This window comes from Athene noctua, chromosome 3, assembly GCF_965140245.1.
Source record: "Athene noctua chromosome 3, bAthNoc1.hap1.1, whole genome shotgun sequence".
NCBI lineage: Eukaryota > Metazoa > Chordata > Aves > Strigiformes > Strigidae > Athene > Athene noctua.
The window spans coordinates 74,296,166-74,320,743 of record NC_134039.1 but is presented as its reverse complement, the minus strand read 5'-3'; the positions used below and the strand labels follow the sequence as shown (position 1 = coordinate 74,320,743).

The 24,578-nt window shown below is 38.3% G+C and overlaps 1 protein-coding gene across 2 annotated transcripts in view; it reads right to left on the bottom strand.

The window, feature by feature from the left end:
• Positions 1–24,578, bottom strand: part of RELN (reelin) — a 295,831-nt gene that overhangs the window by 133,377 nt on the left and 137,876 nt on the right. For both annotated transcript variants that reach the window (XM_074903370.1, XM_074903369.1), the window contains exons 7-9: positions 22,652–22,748; positions 17,342–17,393; positions 604–700 (exon numbers count right to left, since the gene is read on the bottom strand). In XM_074903370.1, coding sequence (XP_074759471.1) covers positions 604–700; positions 17,342–17,393; positions 22,652–22,748 — 246 coding nt within the window. The remainder of the gene's footprint in view (positions 1–603; positions 701–17,341; positions 17,394–22,651; positions 22,749–24,578) is intronic.

The window sequence follows — 24,578 nt, the reverse complement described above, 5'->3', positions numbered from 1 at the left end:
TCTTCCTCAGTTGTACTTGTACAGCTATGTCTATATGGCAATGCACAAAATACCTTTCCTAATATTATTTAATAAAGTGTTTGTTCTGCTTTCTTAGAAAAATCCATCTCTGACACTAACTCTAAAGGTGTGTGCAATGCAATAAAAGATTTTAAAATCCCCATTTATAATCCTTCGCATTTTCATGTAAACCAGTTTGCTTAAAAACAATTTTTACTGAACATTTTAACATGCCAAAGTAGAAACTTGTAACACTGTAAATTATGGATCTTGCTGACATTAAAATGGTTCTAAAATGCAAAAGTCATCAAAGTTTTGTTTTTTCAGGCACCTGCCCCTGCTGGTTATTGGAGTTGCATTTAACTCTGAAGTCATTCTCTTACTTACCTCCCACATAATCAGTGGATGAAACTGTCATTTACCAAACCCAGTGGCAGTTCTGCAATTAGCTTTAGTGACCATAATTTCACCCCTCATCTTTTAACGTGTATGAACAAGCAAGAACTGAAAAGTTAACAATTGAAACAAGTTTTAAAAGAACCAGGTTTAAACACCACCTGCTCAGCCAGAAAGCATGAAAATGATTAAAAAGCTGTAACAAACCTAATTTTCTCCAGCTGAGTCCAATCTGCAGAACTGTTCTTACTGTAGGACACGGTGATGCTGGGATCAGAGTAACTAAAGCGACATGAACCCGATCCTGGGAATAGCAATAAAATGAGAAGTGTTACGACACATTGAAGCAATAAATGATCCTCCAATAATCACAGCTGCTGACTGTACTTTTGTCACACCATCACTTCTCCCGATTTTAAAGCGCTTTGATTGATGATGAAATTTCCTGTGATCTGTTGCTGAAGGTAAACACAAAATAATGCATGCTTTATGAGTCAGAAATAAAGTAGAAACGATAAATCACAGCAGTGCTATGTAATCTGTGCAAATTTCCCAGGGGAAGCCAAGTAAATTACTTAACACCCCCCACTGCAGAAAAAGACCCACCATATAATGTTTAAATAAAACCTCCTTATTAGAGGGTAATCCACGTAGCAGAATTCATAAGGAAAACAGCAAAAACCTGTTTTTCATATTACTATGTATAAAAAAAAATACTCCAGAATTAAAAATGTAAGTGATAAGAAAATGTATATGGAATTACTTGAGCCAAGAGCAAATGTGCTTTAAGAATTTGAAAGAATAAAGACATTACAAAATTAGTTATTTTAAGGATGCCTGAAGAGAATTAAATTAAAAAATCATCCAATATACTCACTAGAGCCTATAATTAATAATAAACATTTGATACTGATCTGGGAATCTCAGAACACTTTACAAAAAATGAACTAATTAAGCCTTATGGCACCCCTGCAAGGTAGGGTAATATATTTACTTTTGATTTATAAAAGGGTGCCTTCTGGGTGTTGTCACAAAAGGTGAGTTTAACAATTAATAAAGGGGACAGTCAAAATAACAAAAACTGGGATTGAAAATTCAACCTAGAAAACGGTAAACATGCTTAGTGGTAATTAAATACACTAAAAATACTATTTTTCTTCAGACACCAGATAATTCATCTCAGAAAATTCAACACCCAGTGAAACGGGCAAATCCTAACCTGTGCTCCAAAGATCAAAATTTTTACTTCATAGGCATGCTGAAATGTGAGATTCAAAGCGGCAGATATCAGTTACCTTCCACATTTAAGAGAAGCAGCTCCAAATAAAACAGCACCTCTGATGGCATCAGGATAGTACTGAGTGAGCACAACAGCTTTGCTCACAGTAAGAATACGTATTATGTGTGCTACGAGTAGTACGTTATGTGTGCTTCAGATACGTTCAGTCACACTGAAAGTTGTGTGTGTATATATATATATTTATATATGTAAAAATGTATATATATACCCAGATCTGGAAACTGTTGACCATAAAATACTGTCATTTTCCAACTTGGGGTACTTATTTTTGTAATGAAATAAATGGCCTGATTAAAAAGGTGTTAACCACTCGTACAAGAGAACAGCTTATACGTTTTAATGGGAACATATGTCATTAAGTACACTGCTTGCAGCCCCAGCTCCCCTGAGGCAGTTCAGATTCGCAGCTCTCAGCTCTACAGAACTGCTTTTCTACTCTGAGATACAGATCACATACCTCTGCAGGGGGAAAAACACCCTAAAACCTGGGATGATATCTCGTCTCTATAATTTTGCCTGATACATCGACTAGCATCCTGGAACATACCCCCAGAGCTACTTTCTTGTATCTTTTACTAATATTAACTTGTAAATAGAGGAACAGATACTTCTGAGCCACTACAGCTGTGTGTGGTACGTTCAGCTGGTCTGACACGTATTCTTGCTGTAACGAGGCACAGAATAATAAATATTGCAAAGGCAGCAGGATTTTGAATTACCAACCATGTACCCAAAATGACTACAAAGCAACTGTCTGGTTATATTTTACTGACAAGGCATTTTATTTCTATCATACTAAAACCAAAGGATGTCAGGAAAAGCCTTTGTGTTTCATATTTGCCCATCTGCTGAGATGGTCTACTTTACTGAGTGACATCTGCTGTTAGTTCCTACTTCTGTGGCATTTAGGAGTTCCAACCCTTAATCAAACTTGTTCATTTTATTTCAGGGGAATGCAGTTCAAAAATCAGTGAACTTCAGCCAGTTTAACCACTTTGGCTGGCCAGAAGCTGTGAGTCAAAACAGCAACATACTGAGTTTTCTGTTAGACAGAAATTAAATGACTATAAACAGTAAAAATAGCCAGCAATATTGACTTTATAACATGGTGCCATTTCAGTTAGTGTTACAATCAACTTTTGGTACAGTGCACTTAAACAAAGCCAAGTCTAAACATGCTCCTTAAAAAGGGGAGAAGGTCATATTTGCTACCCATACTACAAAGATGATGGGAAATGAGTGCAACCTGTCAGTACAATCAATATGAAAAATGCTGTCTGTTAAGTCTGAACACTCTCAAACTATGCAAGGAAGATAAAAGTTATTGCTTACAAGAAATGGTGCCACTGAAAAAGGACTTTGCAAGGTAGATGTTATATTTCACTTGTGTTATTGGAAAGGGAGCAATAGAGACAGAATGAGAAGAGAGAAGTGCTGGGTCTTATTATTATTTTAATAAACAGAATAGGTTGTATTAAAATTACAATTAGTTTGGGAAAGTCATCAAGGTCAATGTAAGTAGCAGTTACTGGCTGTGACAACAAATGTGTTTTTATGCTTTTGACTCAAAAATCATGAGATAGCAAGATTATTTATCTAATTCAGTAAAACTCGAACTGACAAAAAAAAAAGAATGAAATTTGTCCTTTTGAAAAAATGATCAACAAGGTTCAGGCATTATTCTTTGCCATTAGAACCATCTTTTTTAAATATACAAGAAGCACATGGATCTGGTTCTTGTGTCTTAGCTTACATCTTCCCAGGGGAGGAAGGTGACCATAAAACTGCACTCCAGGACAAGGTTTACTGAGATGGCACTGAAAGCCACTGGCTTTCAATATAATTTTCAGTATCATTTTCAATATTACTATTACTTAATAATATTATTCCATGTAACTGTTATTTCAGTAATCCTAAATTAGGATTTTTAAATAATTTTGTTGAAATCTGCAGTTTGGATGTTTGCATCTACCTTGACCAGCAAAAGTATACTCTGATTTTGTGAACAGATTATCAAAATTCAAGTAGTAACATAGCAGGAACTGAGGGCAAATTCAGCTGGGGAAGGGAGGTGTCCTTCACACTGCTTCCAGAGACAGTAATAAACAGTTTGTCAGCTTCTAGCAGAGCAGCAGGGGCAGGATGTCACACTGTAAATCTACATACCCTCCCATCCTCCAAAGAAAAAGTTGTACAAGATGACATAAAACATTTTGAATAAGACTAGAATAGGCTTGTTTTAATTCAGAAATGCCCAGGGTTTGAATTAGTCAGGAAAACGGGTAATAAAACATGCACAGTGATTGCCAGAAAGAAGTCTACATTACTAAGTTACTGCATTAGAGAAAAATACCATTGTTTTTCTTAAACTGAGTATGTCACAGCAAACCCGATCTCTTGGTGAGGTTACTGCTAGCTAAATCTGACAAAGAGTTAGGATTATACTTTCAGTATATGTGGGGGTGTGTGGGGGGGTGGCAACACACAAACGATGACACACACCAAACCACACACCCCCACCCAATAATAACCCGTTTTTTTCTTTACATATGTATATGTAAGCTTGTCCTTGGGTTTCGGGAACAATGTATATTTCTCCTTTGGAGTTATTTTGATAGGCTTCTAGCTGAAGTTCACAGACTTCTCAAACTTTTGGAAAAAAGCTAAAGCAGAGACAACCTTCATGGATTTAATTTTAAACTACACATTTGAAGCTCAGGCAGCAATTTTGTCTGTTATCAAAAACGATGAGCAGCTTCTGTTATAAAAACAGTTATTTTCTATACTGAATATTCTGAAACGCTAATTTATTTGGCTTGTGCTTTATGTGCTTGGATTTTGCCTCAAGGCAAATTTAAATAAAATAAAATTTGCTCAAAGCTGAATCCAGACACTGATGGTAATAGGGGAGGGTTTTGACTGGCAGAGCATGGGAATGCTAAACTGCTTCTGACTGCTGCTTTGTTAATTTTACCTAAACCAAATAGAAAAGAATAGAAAAGGGAAACAGAAGTATGCTTCTCAATTGCTTGGCTCCTTGTTTCAGAGGATTGGTAACTCATAGCCAGGACCTGACTAGCACTGACCATCTGCAACGTGTCCAGCTGAGACAGTCATGATTTTTTTGCCTTTTTTTTGCCTGAGTCTTGTTAAACTGATTTTGGTTTCCTTTAATGCCATCTGAAGTACTAGTGAACATTTTACATACTTTATTTTTTAAAATATCATGTAGGTAGAAGTACTAAGCGCATAGTATTTCAGGAGAGATGTTACAAGGGCACTTCATATCAGGTATTTATATCCAGGTATTCAGTTATTTGTATCCAGGCTGACAATGGCAGGCAAAATTAATTCTCACTATGGCTTTGCCTCCAACTGTGTCAGATTTACAGAAACCTGAGTCATACGGCTGTTGGTCTCTAAGATTTCTTAACAACATTGATTACAAGCTGGTGTTTTGCTGAGATAAAACTGGGTGCCATCTGCAAGGGAAGCAATATTTTGCTCCTTATAGACTGTGACGTCCTCCGCCTCTTGACAGCCTCTTGATAGTTCCTGCAAGTGCTTCCGTGGATAAGCAGATGAGATATCTAATGCTGGCTTTAAGGCAAATGAGTCTAACGTGGAACTGTAGAAGAAAAATTCACACAAAAAATTTGTAGAAGGGTTTGAATTTTGTCCTGACTGGCTAGAAAAACACAAGGGAGCTGAAAAGAATCCTGTTTATCTAATGCTAGAAGATTGCTTTTATTCATTTGGTTAATGTGATGAATAATGATTAGTGTTTGCTAAGGATTATGATTTGCTGATATCACTTGAATTAAGCCAAACTGGATAGTATAAATTACTAATGGTCAAATTTGGCTGGTTTGCTCACAGTTCTTTCAAAATTAATGAACTGTACAGTTTGGTATAAAGAATGCTTCACTGATCCCAATTTTTTTTTTAGGTATATATTTATATTGCCTTCTGATCGAGAATGAGATGATTTTAATCATGTTAAAGGATGGAATATTTTGTGCTGGATATACCAGAGCACCAGTACAAAAACGTGCAACTCCCGGTTCATCAGGTTCTACCTCTGAAAACTTCCTCTAGAGAAGGTCTTAAAAGCATTTTAATTTTTCTTTGAGACCACAATTTCTTTTTCATGGAAAAAATTAAATATTTTTATTGCTGCTTTTTTCTCCCTTGCAAGAAGAGGATTTTGACTATCTGCACCCCTGTATGTGTTCTGATGAACAATCTAAAATAAATACCTGACACTAAGAAACAAAAATGTCAATGGTATTTGCCTCTGGTAAAAATCAGTTCTACTCTAGCATTAGTGAAAATTATAAATTTTGAAATGCAAAGTGTCAACTATTTATTTTCCACAGATTTTAGAGAGTTAAATTTTGTTCCACTGGCAGCTTTAGGCTGTTGTTCCATTTTGGAAGTGCTGGATAGTTAAATCTAAGCAAAAATGAAAGAGTTGACAGGGATGCTAAAATCCTCCAATGTAAAATTGTAAAAGATCAGAAGGATAAATAGTGAATACATTTGATAAAAATTGATCAGAAGGACTTCAGAAATGAAGTCCTAAAAATTAATAGGAGGCCAAGCCCTCGGTGGACAGGACCTTGAGCAAGCTGTCCTCTCGCAAGAGGGTGGTCTTGGTTGGAGCACTGGAACAGGTGATCTCCCACGCTCCCTTCCCACCCACCTCTTTCCAGGATTCCCAATAACAGCAAATATACTTTTTATTAATTAATGCAGCCAATTTCCTTTAAATGAGAAGTCAAGTCTGAGGAAATAGTTATCTGGTTCAACTTCCTCTTAGTCTATGTTCAGAGATACGATGTGCTTCCTGTGTTTACACAAATTTGTTCTAACGAACAAGATCAGATCACAATTCATATTGCTTTTTGTGCTGAGAGAAAAATAAGCCAGGCAGAAAGCTGTACTTCCCTTATGCCAGTTTCCAATTTATTCTGATGTAAAGATGCTCAGCTATTTATAGTGTCTCTTTCTGAGATAGATCCAGCAGGTATGTGCTTGGGTAAAGTGTCTGTTGCCAAATAATCACATGATGCCTCTAAATTTAACCATGTTCTTAAGGGCACTAACATCATATAGAGCACCTTGCTGAAGGCAAAGTGAGTGACCTGGATGTAATGAACAGCCAAGAATTATAGCTACTGAAACAATAATATCATTAACACCCCAGAAATACTCTTACAGCGGTTCTTGAATGTCTGAACAAGTAGTAAGCCCTGTGCCCAGCAAGCATTTTCTACTGGTATACCCATATTGTATGCTTCAACATTATTGCCATTAAATGCTTAATGTCAGATTATGTGGAGATCCTCTAAATGAGAGGATGACCTTTCAGTGAAACTGGGCAAAATTTAAATTATACCATCTTAAACTTAAATTAGTTCCATAGTACACTGATATGTATCAATAAGCAGAAAGAGACGTTTTGTTTAATTCTGTTTAGCAGCCTGGGTCAGTTGCAAAGGTCAATAATCAAGAAAATGAGCACTATAAGGTGCTGATAAGGGTATTAAAGTACTTCAGGAAGGTAAATGATGTTTTATTTAGATCCCTACAGCCAGTCCATTCTAGAGAGGCAATAGAAAACACATCGTCCCAAGAACTGCTGTGTCAAAGAAGGTATCTTGAAAATAAAAATTTGAAAGTCCTTTCCTTGCCTGCTTTAGCGAAATTCCCCATCACCAAGAAAATCTCTCAAGCCAAATCTGAGCTGAAGTGCCTCTCTTTTCTGAAACCCTATAAAACTGATTGTCTGCCTTTATATGTGGGTAGATAATAATTAGTTTGGCAAAAGCTTTTTCTTTGCAATTCCTGATGGGCTTTTCTATTTTTATCTGCTTTTGCTTTCATGGAAATCCCCTCCCTCACCCACTGGAGAAAGACCCAGGAGCATTTTGTTGAGCTGGGGGCTTTTTTGTTCCCCACGGGAACTACAGATGCTTTGTTGTTTGAGTTAATTCAAAAATGGACAATTTTAATCATACAAAAGTGTTATCCTCATACAATGATATGAGCAGGATTAAGATGAAAGTGAGTCTGTAATCCAGCATTTATTATTTGCAGCAACCAATTCCGTAATGGTCCGTGTTCAACTGTGAGGCGGTGGCTTAGCCACCTGCCCTGGCTCTGAATCCTGAGGCTCTCTTTGTCTTTTCTGCTTTTCTCCTTATAGTAAATCTGTAACACTCACAGTTTAATTCGTAACAGTGACAGAGAAGTCCTGGTATGGAAGTAATAAAGACAGTATTTCATTGTAACCTTGGGCTAGCCAAAACAACACAAATCATTTCGCCTCAAGGCCATTAAAATGTCTTTCAAATACGGCATTAACTTTAAACCCTGGTTTCCATCTAGGCATTATCTAGGTAGCCCTTCCTGTATAATTCAGCAAAATCAATAAACACCACCTAACATTTCCACATGCTAGGTGAAGTGTGCTAGATGATGTTACTCACCTGTCTTATTCTTTCATATTAGATGTAATTTATAACCTATGTATCTACACAAAGGACTTCTCTGCCAGGAAGGTGAAACTAGTAGATTACATGTCAGGCAATAGCAAATGGCAATTTGGGTGGCGAGTCGAAAACCTTAATATTTTTTTATCCAGGTGGAAATGGGAAATGAAGCAAGCAGAAGCAATGCAGAATGGTGAATTACACCAATTATGGCACTGAATTATTTTGAATTCTCAAGCTTTTTCCAAATTTAAAGCAAAGAAATTATGACAAAATAACCTGGGGGTTCAGATACACTCAGTGCTCTGTTCTCATTGCTTAGAGGGGGTTGGATCTGAATATAGCAACAATCAATCTTAATTTAATAATCTTCATTTCTTATAGACATTAGTGGTTTAAGTTGCCTGTTTTAAAAACCAGTTTTATGAACTATTTAAGCTCAGTTCAGACATGGTTCTAACACAGTTTTATTAGCCAGCTTCCTGGCAATGAAATCCTTTAAAACCTCATGCCAGCCCAAAAGTGTTCCACATTTTCCTAGTGCACATTTGCCTAATGCACCTCTGTCCTGTGGCCACCAGACCAGCAGAACTGACCAGTCTCTTCTCTGTTGGTACCACTGTCAGCATGACCGTATGATGTGCCAGGCCTGCACAGCAAACCTGATGCTTCCTGGAAGACATCGGAGCAGGAGAAATTTGGGTGACTGAAGGAAATCATCCATGCAGGTGACAGAAGAAGGTAGCTCTACATGCCCCAGACTTCTGGCACCATAGTTTGTACTGTGAAAGCATCAGTGGTTTTGTGTGGAGCTAACAAGGTGAGGGATTTAAAAAATCATATACTTTTCCATGCGGAATTCAGAAGGGGCTTATTTTCCACTCTTACATTTCTATAGAGACATGTGAATGAATTTTCATAGCAATTCTGAAGGAAATTATTAATCTCTGTCCCATTCTGCTGAGTGCAAGCCCAGTGTTATGTCATGAAATGGTTGTTACAGCATTTGTCAGTCATCTGATAGCTTCTGCTAATCATAAAACTGACTAAACAAAAATGGAAATTAAGAAAAAATGATCAGCAATGGTTCCTCTCAGACAAAGCTATGGCTTATTTAACAAACCATGTTTGGATGTGTAAATTTCTATCGAGTGGTCTGAATCCAAGCAGAGGATAAATAGATGCCATACAAGCAGTACCGTCAATATAACAGCTGCCACCAGAACTGAACTAAAACATGATAAAAATATAAATTATAAGTGTCCTCAGACTGTTACATGGGGCCAAATGTAGTCATCATTGTTCACGTGACTGAGCTAAAGTGGAGCCAGGATGTTTCTGGATGGAAGGAGAAGGAATCAGTGGTGTGCAAATGCTCTGCAGAGCCCTTCAGATGCTGCTCCAGAGGACAGCCCAGAGAGACTGCTATTTCCTCCACAGAAATACATAGGCATCCGTGATTCAGCTGCAGTATTTATGTAATTACATTATTTTTTTTAAGATTTTTTTTTTTCCATCATGGTCTTTTATTTGCTGAAGTTCATAGGGAAGTAAATGTGTTTTCTGAAGCATAGAAGTTTGGCAGGTAAGGACTAATCCAAAGGCACATTCAACAAGTCTGATTATTATTTTTATTATTAATCATCTATAGTTTGAATATGCATCAGGGAAAAAAAGAAGCACTTCTGTTATCTATGCAATGAATTATATTTTATCATTTAATTCTGCAAGACTCACACTGGTAACAAAGTCAAATTGCCACTACAAAAATGAAGGAAAAAACCTAAGCCTGTAAAAAAATTACATTTGTTTTACTAAAGGTGATAAAGACTATCTGTGCTTTGTCTTCAACAAACATCACTGAGACACTTCACGGATTTGCTGAGTAAAACGGCTCTCATGTAGACCCCTAGCAACCTTGGTAGTTCAGGAAGAGTAACAGAGACTTCTGGATCAATGATTCACTAAGATGAAGTCTTAGGGTGAGGCAGGACATGACATGAAAACCCTTTCAGAACCATTATGTCAAAGGTCTGCATCCAAATCAATGACACTTAGTCATATGCTAATTGAAAGCAATCAATAGCATGTTTTGAATAGTTTTTTCCATTACACTTACAGAGGGCTGTGAAGTCTGTCAGCATTAAAAACAGACTTTAGATAAACTAAGCCACATGTAAGTTCTTGGTATGTGCACTGCACATGCTCTTCACCTCTTAAAAAAAAAAATATAGTATAAAGTCATCACAGGTGATACAATTACTCTTCAGTTAACTACAGCTAATGGTCTGATGGATTTAAAAAGCTCAAGAAATTTGAAGTGAAGACAGGGCTCATTACTCAACCAGAAAATAAAGTTGCAAGGATGGATAGTGAGTTGAACAAGTTTGGAGAAATTATTAGTTTCGTTACTGGATTTAGTGATTATATGATAAGATTGTAATTGAAAACTTTGTGCATGTAAAAGCAGAAAGTTTAGTATTTTATTTCCTTTTTGGGAAGATATAAAATAGGGACAAAGAGGGTACTACTGGAAGAAGATCACCCAAGTGATGTACCTGCACCCTGAATTAGTGGGGTTCTGTTCTCACCAAAAAGTCCTGAACAGTTCAATGCTAATAATAATATTTCTTCAGTAATATTTTCCCTATATTAAAAACAATAGATGCACACATTTATCCTTGCTATAGAGTTCCATTAGAAAGATATTAGGGGAGACTGATAAGCTGCAGGCATATTGCTTGTGATTGTAATAAATTTGTTTTATCTACATGGAACCCCGTAGGTTTTGTCCTTGTTAGATTACGTAATCGTCAATAAATCTGGTTGCCTGATGGATATTTAGACAAAATAATTTGGAACAATGGAAGGGGCAATAACAACAGATGGCAGAGAAGTGAATGGATGATGTGAAAGAAGCTACCCCAGAAGCAACAGGAGAAAGGGGCCATTCTTACTCTATGGGTAAGGTCCAAATGCTTCTGGTTCCAGACCAATGTGCAGATCATAACACAAATGACCCATCTTTTGAATAATAACTACTGGGATTTTACTGAGAGGACAAAGAGAGTCCATCTGGCAAAATCACAAAGCACTCTCACAGATTAATGCCTACTACTAAAACCCGACACTGAAAACTCTGGGTTTAATCATAGAATCGTTTGAGTTGGAAGGGACTTCAAAGTTCCAGCCCCCCTGCCATGGGCAGGGACACCTTCCACTAGCCCAGGTTGCTCAAAGCCCCGTCCAACCTGGCCTTGAACACTGCCAGGGAGGGGGCAGCCACAGCTTCTCTGGGCAACCTGTTCTACTGCCTCATCACACAGTAAAGATTTTCTTCCTTGTATCTCATCTAAATCTACCCTCTTTCAGCTTAAAACCATTACCTCTCATCCTATCACTACACTCCCTGATAAAGAGTGTCCCCCCCCCCATCTTTCCTGTAGCCCCCTTTAAGTACTGGAAGGCCACTCCAAGGTCTCCCCAGAGCCTTCTCTTCTCCAGGCTGAACAACCCCAATTCTCAGCCTGTCCTCACAGGGAAAGTGCTCCAGGCCCCTGATCATCTTCATGTCCCTCCTTTTGGATCCACTCAAGCAGGTCCATGTCCTTCTTATACTGGGGACTCCAGAGCTGGACACAGCACTGCAGGTAGGGTCTCATGAGAGCAAAGTAGAGGGGAAGAATCACCTCCCTTGACCTGCTGGCCACACTCCTCTTGATGCAGCCCGGGATACCGTTGGCTTTCTGGGCTGTGAGTGCATATTGCTGGCTCATAGTCAGTTTTTCTTCCACCAATACCCCCAAGTCCTTCTCCACAGGGCTGCTCTCAATCCACCCATTGCCCAGCCTGTATCTGTGTGTGGGATTGCCCTGACCCATGTGCAGGGCCTTGCACTTGGCCTTGTTGAACTTCATGAGGTTTGCATGGGCCCACCTCTCCAGCCTGTCCAGATCCCTCTGGATGGCACATCCCCTCCCTCCAGCATGTCAGCTGTACCACACAGCTTGGTGTTGTTGGCAAACTTGCTGAGGGTGCCCTTGATCCCACTGTCCATGTCAGCAACAAAGTTGTTAAACAGCACTGGTCCCAATACCGACCTCTGAGGAATGTCACTTGTCACTGCTTTCCACCTGGACACCAGCCAATTCCTTATCCACCGAGTGGTCCATCCATCACATCCACGTCTCTCCAATTTAGAGACAAGGATGTCGTGCAGGACAGTGTGAAAAATGAAGATTCATGTTTTGCTTCACGTCAAACCATTTTTTCTAGCAATAGCAGGGACTAACCATATGATCCATGCAGGAAAATTACCTAAGGAATTTCCAGTGTCAAGACTGGTTTTTGTCCAGGCACTGAAGATCACCTGTGCTCATGCATGCTGCATCTTCAAGACTTTCATGTTAACAGTGAATAAGGCTCTCAAAGAGCAGCACCTGCTTTGTCAGCTCAGTAGTACTGACAGTGCCCACCAGAACTTTAGGGACAAGGTTTTATTTTTTATTTATTTCAGAAAGAGTTTTTCTGCATCATGTTGAGTTTCTTGTAAGATGCTTAATTTGTCACAGTGAGCACACACTCCAACTTTTTCAAGTATGCTATGGTCTTGACACTTTAAATCTGAAGTATAAAAGCTGTGTCAAGTCCTGGACAACATGTAGCTGTCACAGACTTTACATACATCCCTTTCTGGATGCCAGAAATTCTGGCATGATCACCACTAAACTAACAGAAAGGCTTTTCAGAAGACTGCAGTATGCATAAAACAAAAGAAAGTTAAATTTTCTTGATATGATATGGGCATGGACGCTGACGGATTTCAAGCTTTACCTCACATTTCTTGATTTCTAAATAAGATTTTGCATACTTTTACAATTTCCTTTTTTAGAATCACTGCATTCCTTTGTAGAGTATTTAAATGTTGCTTATATAAAGGTAGTAAATCCATCATAAGATCCTATTGAATAAGAAAGCGAATCATCCCTGTCAAAAGGTGCTGTTTCTGTGTATCACACAGCAGTGCACAGAACTGATAACAGTGAGGGGCTGAGAGGTTTCATTCGTAGGGGTTCATGCAAATTATTTTTTTGCTTTAGTACTGTATTACTTGGCACATTTTGCATTTCATTCCAAATTCTCTTTTGCATTAAACCAAAGCCAATGCCACACATATGAAATGACCATAACTTAACTACAAGCAGTTAGGGAAAGATGGCTTATCATTACAAACACATTGAAAAAATTGCAAATCACGGATTTGCCTAGAAAGGTAGTTTTGGGAGTGACTGAAAATAGGGATTAATGATTGTCCCAAAGGAAAATCTATTGGATTTGAGAACTAAGCTTTTGCAAAAGTTCTTTATCATGATTTTGTGGAAGGGAGAGTCCAAGCCCAAGTTTTTTCTCCAAAGAAACAAAAAACCCTTTTGAAGCTTTGGCTAGTTCTTTGTTTGCAAGACTAATAGCTTGATCTTTAAAAATGGAGCTGAAGTGCCAAATGTTTGAAATGTTTGAAGACCTATTCCCTCTGAGAAGGTATTTTTTAACTTAAAAGAAAGTCCTTCCTCCCAGATCAATTTTGGTTTAATAGAAGATTAGATTTTTTTTTAAAAATGGGGGTGGATTGGGGAGGGAGAATTGCTAATTTGCTCTAGTAATGACAGAGGATTTTGTGATAATGGCATAAAAGTTGAAGGGAAAGGAATTTTAAAGAAGGATTCTGCCTTATAAACATTATATATTTACCCAGTACATGATACTGTCAAAGTCATCCTGTTCTCAGAGGAGTGTTCAAATGTCTTCATAACAAAGCTGAAGAGTGAGAGCTTTCCTTATCAAGATATTCCCATTTTCAAATATTGTGAAACAGTCACAAAACAATCTAGCAATACTAAGACATAAGGAGGGAGCTATTGAACAAAGTTTTTCAAGATAATATAATATTTTGCATTAACTATTATTGCACACATTGCGACACATACTGCTCCAGGTAGCACCTGCCCCCGGAGGCCAGGCTGAGCGTTGGTACTCATCACAGTGCCTTTGACTTCAGCGTGGTGTTTGACTCAGAGGCACTGTGGAGGAAGGAGGGATGGGAAGAGCCTGACAATGCTGAACTGCCCACGCAGAGCATGCACAGCCCATGTACACCACAGCCATGGGACCATATGCTTGAAGAGGACACCCAAGGAACAACGCATGAGCAGAACTGCTTGCACACCTCATTCCTTGGCATTGCTTCCTTAAAGCCTTTCCTCTTCTCCTTATGAGATTTCATGAGTCTCTTTCTTCCTGTGTTTAGCTCAGTTGCTACTCTCTCAGTACTATAAGTCACCTTCCACCATAGCGGTCTACATGAATGACAGATCACATTCATCCCTAGAGAAGTCTAGGGATTTAGCTGAGGGGAAAAGCCTGAGATTTGGAGTGAGAAATGGAGAATATTTCAGCTAATGAATTAGACTAACATTGTGTGGCAGCTGAGTCTGGAGGCTTTTGGGCAGTATCCTGCAATCCCAAGCTGTTGAATTAGATGTTCTGGCCTGAGAGAGCCCAAAGGCATTGCTTTAAATATCTCAGTTAACAATCCCACTGAACATTAAGGAAACTGCCAGACTTTGTCTTTCACATGTCGGAGTCTGGTCTTGGAGAAAAGTAGTCATGGATGAGTAAGACATCTGAAGTAATTGAAATTTTCTACACACCTGGGCAGAGCGTGCATGTATGTAAACATCACCCTGGACCAAAAGGCAATTCCACCAGCTCCGAGTGAATGTTGTGTGACAGACAAGTTGCTCTCATTTGGAAAGGATACTGCACATTAATGTTGTCCTGTGTGATGAATAGGTCCTTCTAATTACATTTTCATCCTAATTAAGCCTTCATTTTAAGTGCACCTTTTCAATCCCATTACCCTTTAAAGGGCAAGACTACCAAATAGGTGGTACATGAAGAAAACTACACAGAATATCAATTAATGAAAAATTCACTAGAGTGTTATTTTTCCTGACCTCACAGTTTAAAAGGATGTGGGGTTTATGGTGAAATCAGGACCATTTTTTTTGCTTCATTTCCTAGTCCTTAGCTGCTTATATTCCTGCAAATACAAAATTCCACCTGATAATTAGGGATGAGAGAAATCAAAGGGTATGCACTTTAATGTGGCAAAGCTATGTGACAAATTTAATATAAAGATACCCCCAAAAGATTACAGCTTAAGCTATTCTGTGGTCGATAGAAACTGTTAAACATTCTTTTTAAAAAAAGGCAATTCCCTTGGATGAATCCCTAAATAGGGTTATGATTAAATCGGACCTTTGGGAATAAGCTGGAAACTGGCAAATGCATAGTTTAGATTTATGATTCTAAAGCCAAGTACTGCTGAGCTCAGCAGCAGTCCCCTGGCTCATGCTGGTTTTTATCAGTTACAAAACCAATCTGCACTGTATTTCAAGCTCAACATAGCACACAAGGAACTGTGATACATTTTGAACTTCAGGCTGAAATTTGATTTACTCAAGACTTGCATCTACCCCTCTCCTCCTACATCATACTGGGGATTTTATTGGTTTCTACTGGTACAGGTGAAGGTATTTTTACCATATATTCATGACAATTCTATCATATAGGGTATTTCCTACTCAGCCTGTTGTTACTGTTTTGGTGTTTGTTTTGTTGTGGTTGTTTTTTTTTTACCATCCCCAGCTGATCGAAACAAAGGCTACTAGTGAAATCTTGAAACTTCTGGGAGCCTGCACCTTTCTGCAGTTCACCTGCAGCAGACACAAGCCACCGAGCTGTGACAGCAATTTACCTACCAACCCATTCATCTTACACTGCTGTTAACCACTCCAGGTCACTGTAAGAATAATCTATAGAAGATTTTTGTAAATTTTCCTAAAAAACAAAATTCCTCCATCATTGCAAGCTTGCAACATTATAAAAGTCACCTATCCTTGGGCACAGTCAGTGATGGGAGGGCTCCTGCAGGCAAGCAACATGTCCTAGCACATCAAGTGAGCTGCTCCCTTTTCACTGAATGAATGAAACTGCAGGGTAGCTCCAGGCTGGTTTTCACTGGAGATGCCCAATATTTATGCAGTAATTCATTTTAGGAATGGATATGTTTTTTTCTGGCTTTCTAAAAACAGTAATTTTAAAAAAAAAAAAGGATAGGTACCAATCCTTACAACTACTAACAATGCAGTCAACTGCAGGGTGACAGGTAATGATGACCTCAACTAGTCAAATGAACAACTTCAGGTAAAATAAAAAATTAAATGGTGCATTTTTGAGCCTACCAGGATTTTGATTTCCAATCCATTAAAAAACCCAAGATGCTTGCCAAGCTACCTGATAGCTCTTATTTCCAGATGAGATTTCCAGAATTTAATCACACATCTACTGAGATACTTCTGGAGAATTACTTTTTTAAAAATAGGAATATGATTTGAAAACACATATCCAGGGGTCCACAGAGGAAGCAGGCTACATTTTCTGCTTGCTTTTTTATTGAATCATTTATATCATAAAAACATTTTTCCTTCATATTTTGAACACTGAGATATAAGTTAGCAACCCGTGTTCCCAATTTGCCCTCAGCCCAAGCCAGAACTTCTGCCATAATTTATAGCCACAGCCACACAGCAAAAATGTGCAATAACTTACAGCAGGTATTCTAAGTAAAACAGCATACAATCACGCTGTTGATAATATGAACTAAATAGAATTTAGTTTCGGTCTATGTTACCTATTCTGTTCATACAGATGTGTTAAAAACAACACTACCCAGCTGTAACTTGGAATAAATTGAGGGTTTTAAATGTTAAAAGAAACAGTAATCACACTTCAGAGAAAGAACATGAGATTATCATTGGGTTATAAAATAAGTGGAAAAAAACAAAACCCGAACATGACTATGCCTCCCATCATCAGAGTATCCATTGGAGTTTCTCTTTTCCAAAGTTTAGGTTAGAAGCACTAGATTAGGAGATAAATAAATATGCTTCAGTTTTAAAAAAATTTTTTTAGTGCTTCATGTCAAGTGGAACATCGACCAGAAAGGTAAACCTGAACTTGAGGGTCATTTTCCTTTGCGGAAATGACTTTCTGCAATTTCTCAGGTGAAAGAGTAAGCTAAACTTACCAAGGGAAAATTGAAGGACGGATGCAGTAGTTGTGTTAAGGCCAGTGGTGGTCTACAGGAAGAAAAGCAAACAGCAGAGAGGTTATGTTAGATCAGCAAAACAATACATTCATCACTTGTTTTTCTTTGAAAGCATGGAAACTCTCTGGATACCCAGATCTCCAGCACATGGCACTATTAATCACGAATTCTTTCAGGTTGAGTGATCATGGACATTTCTGTTATGTTATTTTGATTATTGATATCTCATCATATGTCAAAGCTGGAATTTTTTTTTTCATCATATTAATGTCTACAAAGCAAGTACATTATGTGAAATGCTAGTGCTTGACCAGTATTTAGAAGATCGAAAAAATGAACCCTGTTGTTTATGGTCAGCTTAGCATAAATCTGTATATACAGAATGGTTTTCACTTTTCCCAGCACAGAACAAGAAGCAAATAAATAAATAAATAAATAAATAATAAAAATAACATTAAGTATACTTGAAATAATAAAATGAAATATTAAGAGGGAATAAGAGAATTTAAGTCTTCAGCAGCAAAGCAAACAATACCTTGGTGATAATGTACAATATATGCAATGAGATTTTGTAGTAGCATCTGTACATTGTTGACATCCAACTGAGATCTAGAAACAGGCAGAAAACATGGAGCAGCTCACTCCAGCACATCACCTTTCTTTGAGGCCTTTTTTTCTCCCTTCTTTCAATGGCCCCATATTTCAGTAATTTAAATTAGGACCATTTTTCTGAAAACACTATAAGACAGAAAGCACTAGAATGTTGTGAAGCACACCTATTTATTTTCAATTAATTTTGAAAGTTAGACTTAACAATACTGTTACATAACAAGCAAGGCAGAAACACTACCTAAAAACACTGCCTGATCTAGTTATTTTGTCAAAGAGCTGAAAAATCACTGCAGCTGTTTAGCCAGCAGAAAGACCAACCAGAGGGACACCCCAAAAAGAAGAGACTTAGAGTTTGGTTCATTCACTTCAGCAAAAGACCCAAAAAAGATATAATTTATCATTCTAAGCAGATTTTAGAGGCTACATTGAAGAAAGAAAAATGTCCAACCTGAAAGATAATGGCAACTTTAGATCAAAAGAGAAAAGGAAAAAAGGCATGACCTGGCCAGACAGTAAGTTGGCACAATCATAAAAGAAGTCATCTAATTGGAAGAACAGGGACAGAAAACACCTTAAATAAATTAATCTGATATTGCTGCCATTGATGTCTGCATCCTAGATTTCAAGACCTTGAACTTGTCCTCCCATGTCAGAACTTACACAATAATAATTCATGCCATTTCCCATGAAAGCAGCTATAGACTCTTCCCTCAGTTGTGTTCCTTGTGATCTGCATCTATGCACCACGTCATATCATGGATATGCCACAGAGAAGTTGAACTTCTGAGCAAATTCAGCCCCAGAAGTAAGGTCCTGGGGCTAGCAGGCTTTGGCTACCAGAGCCAAGCTGGGAATTTGCATGGAGGCAGCTCCATGTGGAGCACCCAGAGGACTTGAATAATCCTCCTGCTTTGCTTGTATGATTCATGTAGAGGAAACCAAACACTAGATAAGAATGAAAAAAAGTGGTAATCTGCAAAATATAGATAAATATTTGAGCTCATGGACACTAAACTGATGTTTTCTAAAAAACAGCACCCACATAAAGATTAACTCAATGACTTGGAAAATTCTGCGTTCTTTCAAGCATCCATTAACTATGGCAGTATTACAAAGGCAATTTTATCAGCATTTTGTAATGATCAACAGTACAATTTCTGCATAATTTCCCTGAGACACATGGTGAAGGCAGAGATTCTTCCATTATCAGGTATTCCTGCGCTCTTCAATTATCTACTATGCAGATAAACATGCAAACTGTTGAGAGAGATCTGTCTCCTCTCTGAAGTCGCTTATTACACACAAAAGCTAGTCCTAAATGCAGATGATTTCTGACTATTATTTAGGATTCCATCGACACAGAACAAATATTATCTCTCAGTCACCTGTATTGGCTTTTCTGCCTTTGGAGATTTTTAAAATAATTTCCAAATCTTTGCAAATGCGTATTCAGAGTGTGTATTCAACTGCATATGATTAACAGATTCTAGGTGATAGCTCTCTTCATTCCCTTCCATGTACTAAACATCAGCTTTTGGGTAGCTACATGTTAAATCAGCTCAAATAATTGACCTCTGTTAAACTAGTAGACCTTTTCTTTGCAAGTTAATTTTAATCTGGATTAATTTTCTGGTGTGATTTACCATTCAGCTCACCAGTGAATACCATCTCTCCCCCACTGGGAAGGTACAGGCACTGATGTAGAAGAGCAAAAGGGACTGGACTTCTTCCAGTGCCAGTGTGCACCTAGTTGAGGTATTCATGAAATGATGCCTTTGAAAATAATGTATGGAGACCTGGATGAGTTGGTATGAGGTTTTGGTGTGTTTCTTTTCTACATACATATTACATATGGAGAGGAATTTATAAATATTAAACAATGGGGTCTTCACTGAAATGCACTGAAGATTAGCTGATAACAAGACTACATATGCTTTAGGAGAGTGCTTGGAAATTCTGAAGATTGATCACAGCTCTGTGAACTAAGATTCAATGGGACAGATTCCCAAGTCTTCACAACCAACTCAAACACCAGCTTTTAAAAGTACCTGAAAATTTGGCACTATCTGTACATAGCGTTCACTTAAAATATAGTTTTATGTAACTCCTTTAAAAACACAGTTGCATCCCCATTTAAGTCCGTTCTGTCAGGATCGATTCAGTATTAGTTATCACATTCATCATGCCAAACAATAAACTGCTTTCTGACTTGAGTTATGAGTACCTATTACATTAGTTTACATTCAATTAATTATGTTGTGCAAACTCTAATTTGAAAACAAAACCCTCTATCAACGTTCAGTGGCTCATATCACCAAGAAATTAAATGTATCAGTTATCACAGAAGATGCATATATGTAGTCTTAAAAGAGACTCTGTTGTGAATCATTTCAGTAATGCTTTAGAAAAAAGCATTAGACTTACTAAAAACTTTTTGCAAAGCTCTGCAAGGGACTACTAAGTTCAGATGCTGCAGAGAAGCTGTTAAGGAGATTTTAGCAGCTATTTTCCTTTGCTTGCAACATCTCTGACACTATACATCTTTACAGGATTTTGCCAGTGGTAAATTCTCACCAACAGACATGATACTTGGCATTAAAAAACCCCTCCGCCTTCAGTAACAGGCAGCTGCTGGGAGTCAGGAGGAGAGAGGACAGTTAAGGAAGCAAACCAGCAGCTGTCACAGCTGTTAATATAATACATTTTGCAAATTCAACTCTTCTTGACTAAGTATTTTAAAGCAATAATGTGGCACTAGGAGCCATGAACAGAAACAGAGATTTCAAGTGCCGTTTCAAGCAGAGACAGAATAGGATTCAAACAGTAAAGATGATACAATAAAGATGCATAATGATGGAAGAAATGAAACAGGTTTTTAAATTTGTAACAGGAAGAGATATGTTGTGAAATCACTGAAACATGACTACAAATCAAAACCAATTTGTTCTGAGAAGATAGGGATTTAAACCTATGTCCATATTAAAAAATAAAACTAGGTTAAGACCTCTGGCATGAACACCATCTTGTGCTCATCCAAAATGTTAAGCCATTAGCATGTTCCTTCAGAAGGATTTGATTTTTCTGCGACACTGCCATAATATTTATAAACACTTTCATTATTAGGCTGCTAACTGTTTATAAGCATGATGATTTTTTCAGCTGATTATTTAATCACACCACTTTGGCATCATAATGAATTTTTACAAGCTCCCAATGCCATGGTAGTGCTATTTTACCACACGGTAATACGACAAATACAGTCCAACACTGGAGTTTGAAGCCAATTTGTGATTGCTAAGGATAGTCTAAATTACATATCAGCAGGGAGAAGACAGCTAATTAATATTTCAAAACGCTCAGAGCCAGGACCCGGGCTTTGCTAAATGTCATAAATAGATTTTTTTTTCAAGGAGTGTTACTTATATCCAATACTACAACTAAAAATTAGTTTAAAAATTGTGAAAAATATCCCAGTGGTGTGACTTCACTTTTGCACAGGACATAAAACAATGCATCTTTTCTCAAGGCAGTTAATGAAGCATAGTACATTCAAATAGGATTCAAAGTAGCAGAGAGGCAATTTAGCATCTCTGTCAGGATTCCCTGGCTGGAGCTGGCTGTGAGAGAAATGACTGAAATTCTCTTTTATCCGTAAAACCTCTAAATTAGTTTTATATGTGTTTATGACTTTCAATCACCACATCAGCAATATCTACACTGCATTTGTGGAATTCTAGTCTCAGTTAAGAATGCAAAATTAACTCTGTTAAAAGAACTGTCAGTGTTTGAAATGAAGAGAAGATGCCTGGCCAAAATGACTTTCTGTTTTATGGCCTTCTTCCATGCACACTCTTCAAATAGCTCTAATCAGCCTCTTCCTCCACTCAGAAAACTGTTGAAAACATGAAAATTAATTTTGAATTACTCTGGCTTTGAGCTGGCCTTTTAATTTTTCAGTTCTTTCCAAACCTCCCATTTTATGTACATTGTTGCAGCTAGCTGTCTAGTGTCAGCATGTGAGCATTGGTTATATATTTGTCAATTCATTTTCCACACCCAGATGATCCCAACTTAATGCAAATTGCACCATGTTGTTTCTTACAGCAATTTTATGACCAAACTACTCCCCCAATGAAATTAATTCTGTCCCCTTCATCATGACTCAATTTGTTACATACACTTTCCTGAGACTGGCAGGTGCTTGCTCCAGGCTGCATTTAAATCTGCAGGATGCATTGTTCACAAGTGATGTTTTACAACCAAATTAACATTTGTCAACAGCAACAAGAAAAAATGGACACAGCTAATAAAATAAGAGAAGAAAAATTAACCTTGCCTCTATTTCATTGTTGGAAATACAAAGAGAATAATGCTAGTTTGACAACACAGGTCTATTTCCTTGCCTTTCCAGTGTTTTATAGATATTTTAAATAACTTGGATGCACACTGGGTCAAGAGACTTTTCCTTGCAGACTAGTGCAATATCCTTTGGTTAACATCTATAGTTTAAAACACTGGGATGTTCCTGGGGTGCTCTTCTGTGGCCCAGTTACCTTTCTTAAGAGCCTCTCTGCTGAACACCAAACTTTCAAAGCACACCAACATCTCTGCAGCTGATGCAGCCTCAATTCATAGTCTGCAGACCCAGCACTAGCAGATGAGCCAGGCTTTACTTACCAGTTCTCTGGGACCATATGGCTCACAGAAAGTGACGGCGTTGCCATGCATTATCACACCACACTGCTCTCCAACCTCGCAGTTACTGCATTCAGACCTGCAGGAAGAACACACCATGTTCAAAATAGAAAACAGAAACCATTCGCTTGAGACCGCATCAGGCTTGTAAACTGTAAAATAAGGCTGTTGTATCTTGGTGCTCAGACAAATTGGACTGTTTTGTTATCATGGTGCTCAATGTAAAGGTTGAGCAACTGTACATGTGATGTACTAGTGCTGCCTCTTGAGAAAAGCCCTCGTGAATACGTACTTGCTCTCTGCAAACTGTCCCCCCCTTCTAAAAATGAGTGTGCTTAGTCATCAACTGCAAAACATCGCACTATAGGAAACCAAGGTAAACTCTTACATGTATAATTTACCTTGAAGTTACTCTTCTTCCAAAATCCTCACTGCGCATTTGTTGTACCACAAGTAAACCCACCAACATGGAGTTACTGGACAGCAGAACTCAGGAGAAGGGGGTAGGATCAGTCCCCCTCCAGCCCGCAGGGTTATTTACCCCTAAGGGCAGACCTGAGGCTGCAGATGCTACCTGAAACTGGGCACCAAGAGGTTCTACAGCCCAGCTGCACATAGTTATTGCTGTTGCTTTCTATTTGTATTTGTTATATCCCATACTCCTAGTAATAGAGAGTTGCCACTCTGTTCGCCTGTTAGGGGAAAAAGTATGAAGACAATCTCAGAGAAGCTGGTAGGTGCTGCTGAGCCAAATAATTGCACCTCTCCTGATATTTCTTAATTTAATCTGAAGGACTCTGTGGGCAGCCTGAGTGCAGAGCAGAGGGAAAGGGCACCCTCTCTCACCTTTGAGGACCAGGCTATCGGCTCTTGGCATGAGCAGCAGATTTTTAAAAAATTTTGGAGATGCTCCCAGCCTCTGACAACCTGCCTGTGATGGGGCTGACCAACGCTGCCTTTGGGCAAATCTAAAGCTCAGCTTTAACATCAAATCTTCAGGCAAACATTTGTTCCCAGAGCAAACACACTGTAAGCAAGGGTCAACTCACCTCAAAACCTATTTCTTGTTGATTTTTGTTTATACTTTGATAACTGGTATTTTTAGAGTTTTAAGTGCAATGGACTTATGTAAGGACTGTTTAGGCAGGTTTTCTCTTTGGCTTCTCTCACACAGAGTGCCTCAGACTTGGCCACTCTTTCTGATGTATAATGTCACCAAAATATACCTTCCCATATACACAGCCCAGATATAGTTCAGTAGTGTGCAAAAGTTTGGTTTTCTTCTGTCTTTTCATTGTCCACCTGATTTCTGGATGTCAAATCTTACAGGAAATCAGATGGAAAGGAAGAAATCCCAACAAGATAGGGACTTGCTGTCAGGATGTATGATAGAATTTTCAATGATCACAGGTACTTGTGCATACTAGCAATGTATAGTTGATTCCTATGCAAATTTGCTTGGGTTTTTTTCACCTCATTTCCTAATTTATGCTGCTTGTTTGTCTTTTCACTAACAAGTGTTGTGTTAAACCTCTGCAAGTAAACTGCTTGGAGCAGGATTTTTCTGTTCCTGAGTATCTGCAAACCACCAGTCCTGGATAGGGCAAATGAAATCTCCAGCTACATCATGACAGAGGCTGGTAGCATTGTCAGCTACCCCATGGGGCTGGGACAGCTTTTCCCTCCAGAGGCCATGCATTCAAAAAGTCTGAGCAAGGGAGGATGGACTGCTGTAAACCCAGGTATTGATTAGAAATAATGTTTAAATTCATTTTTAAAGAATGTATTTAACTAAATGAAGCTACCCCTCCTGCAGCAGACTGGGGATCCTCACCACTCCTCTAGCTTCCCAGGGCAGTAAAGTTTGGGTAACTTTTGGCAGAATAAGTTAACTCTTAGCAGCATACAA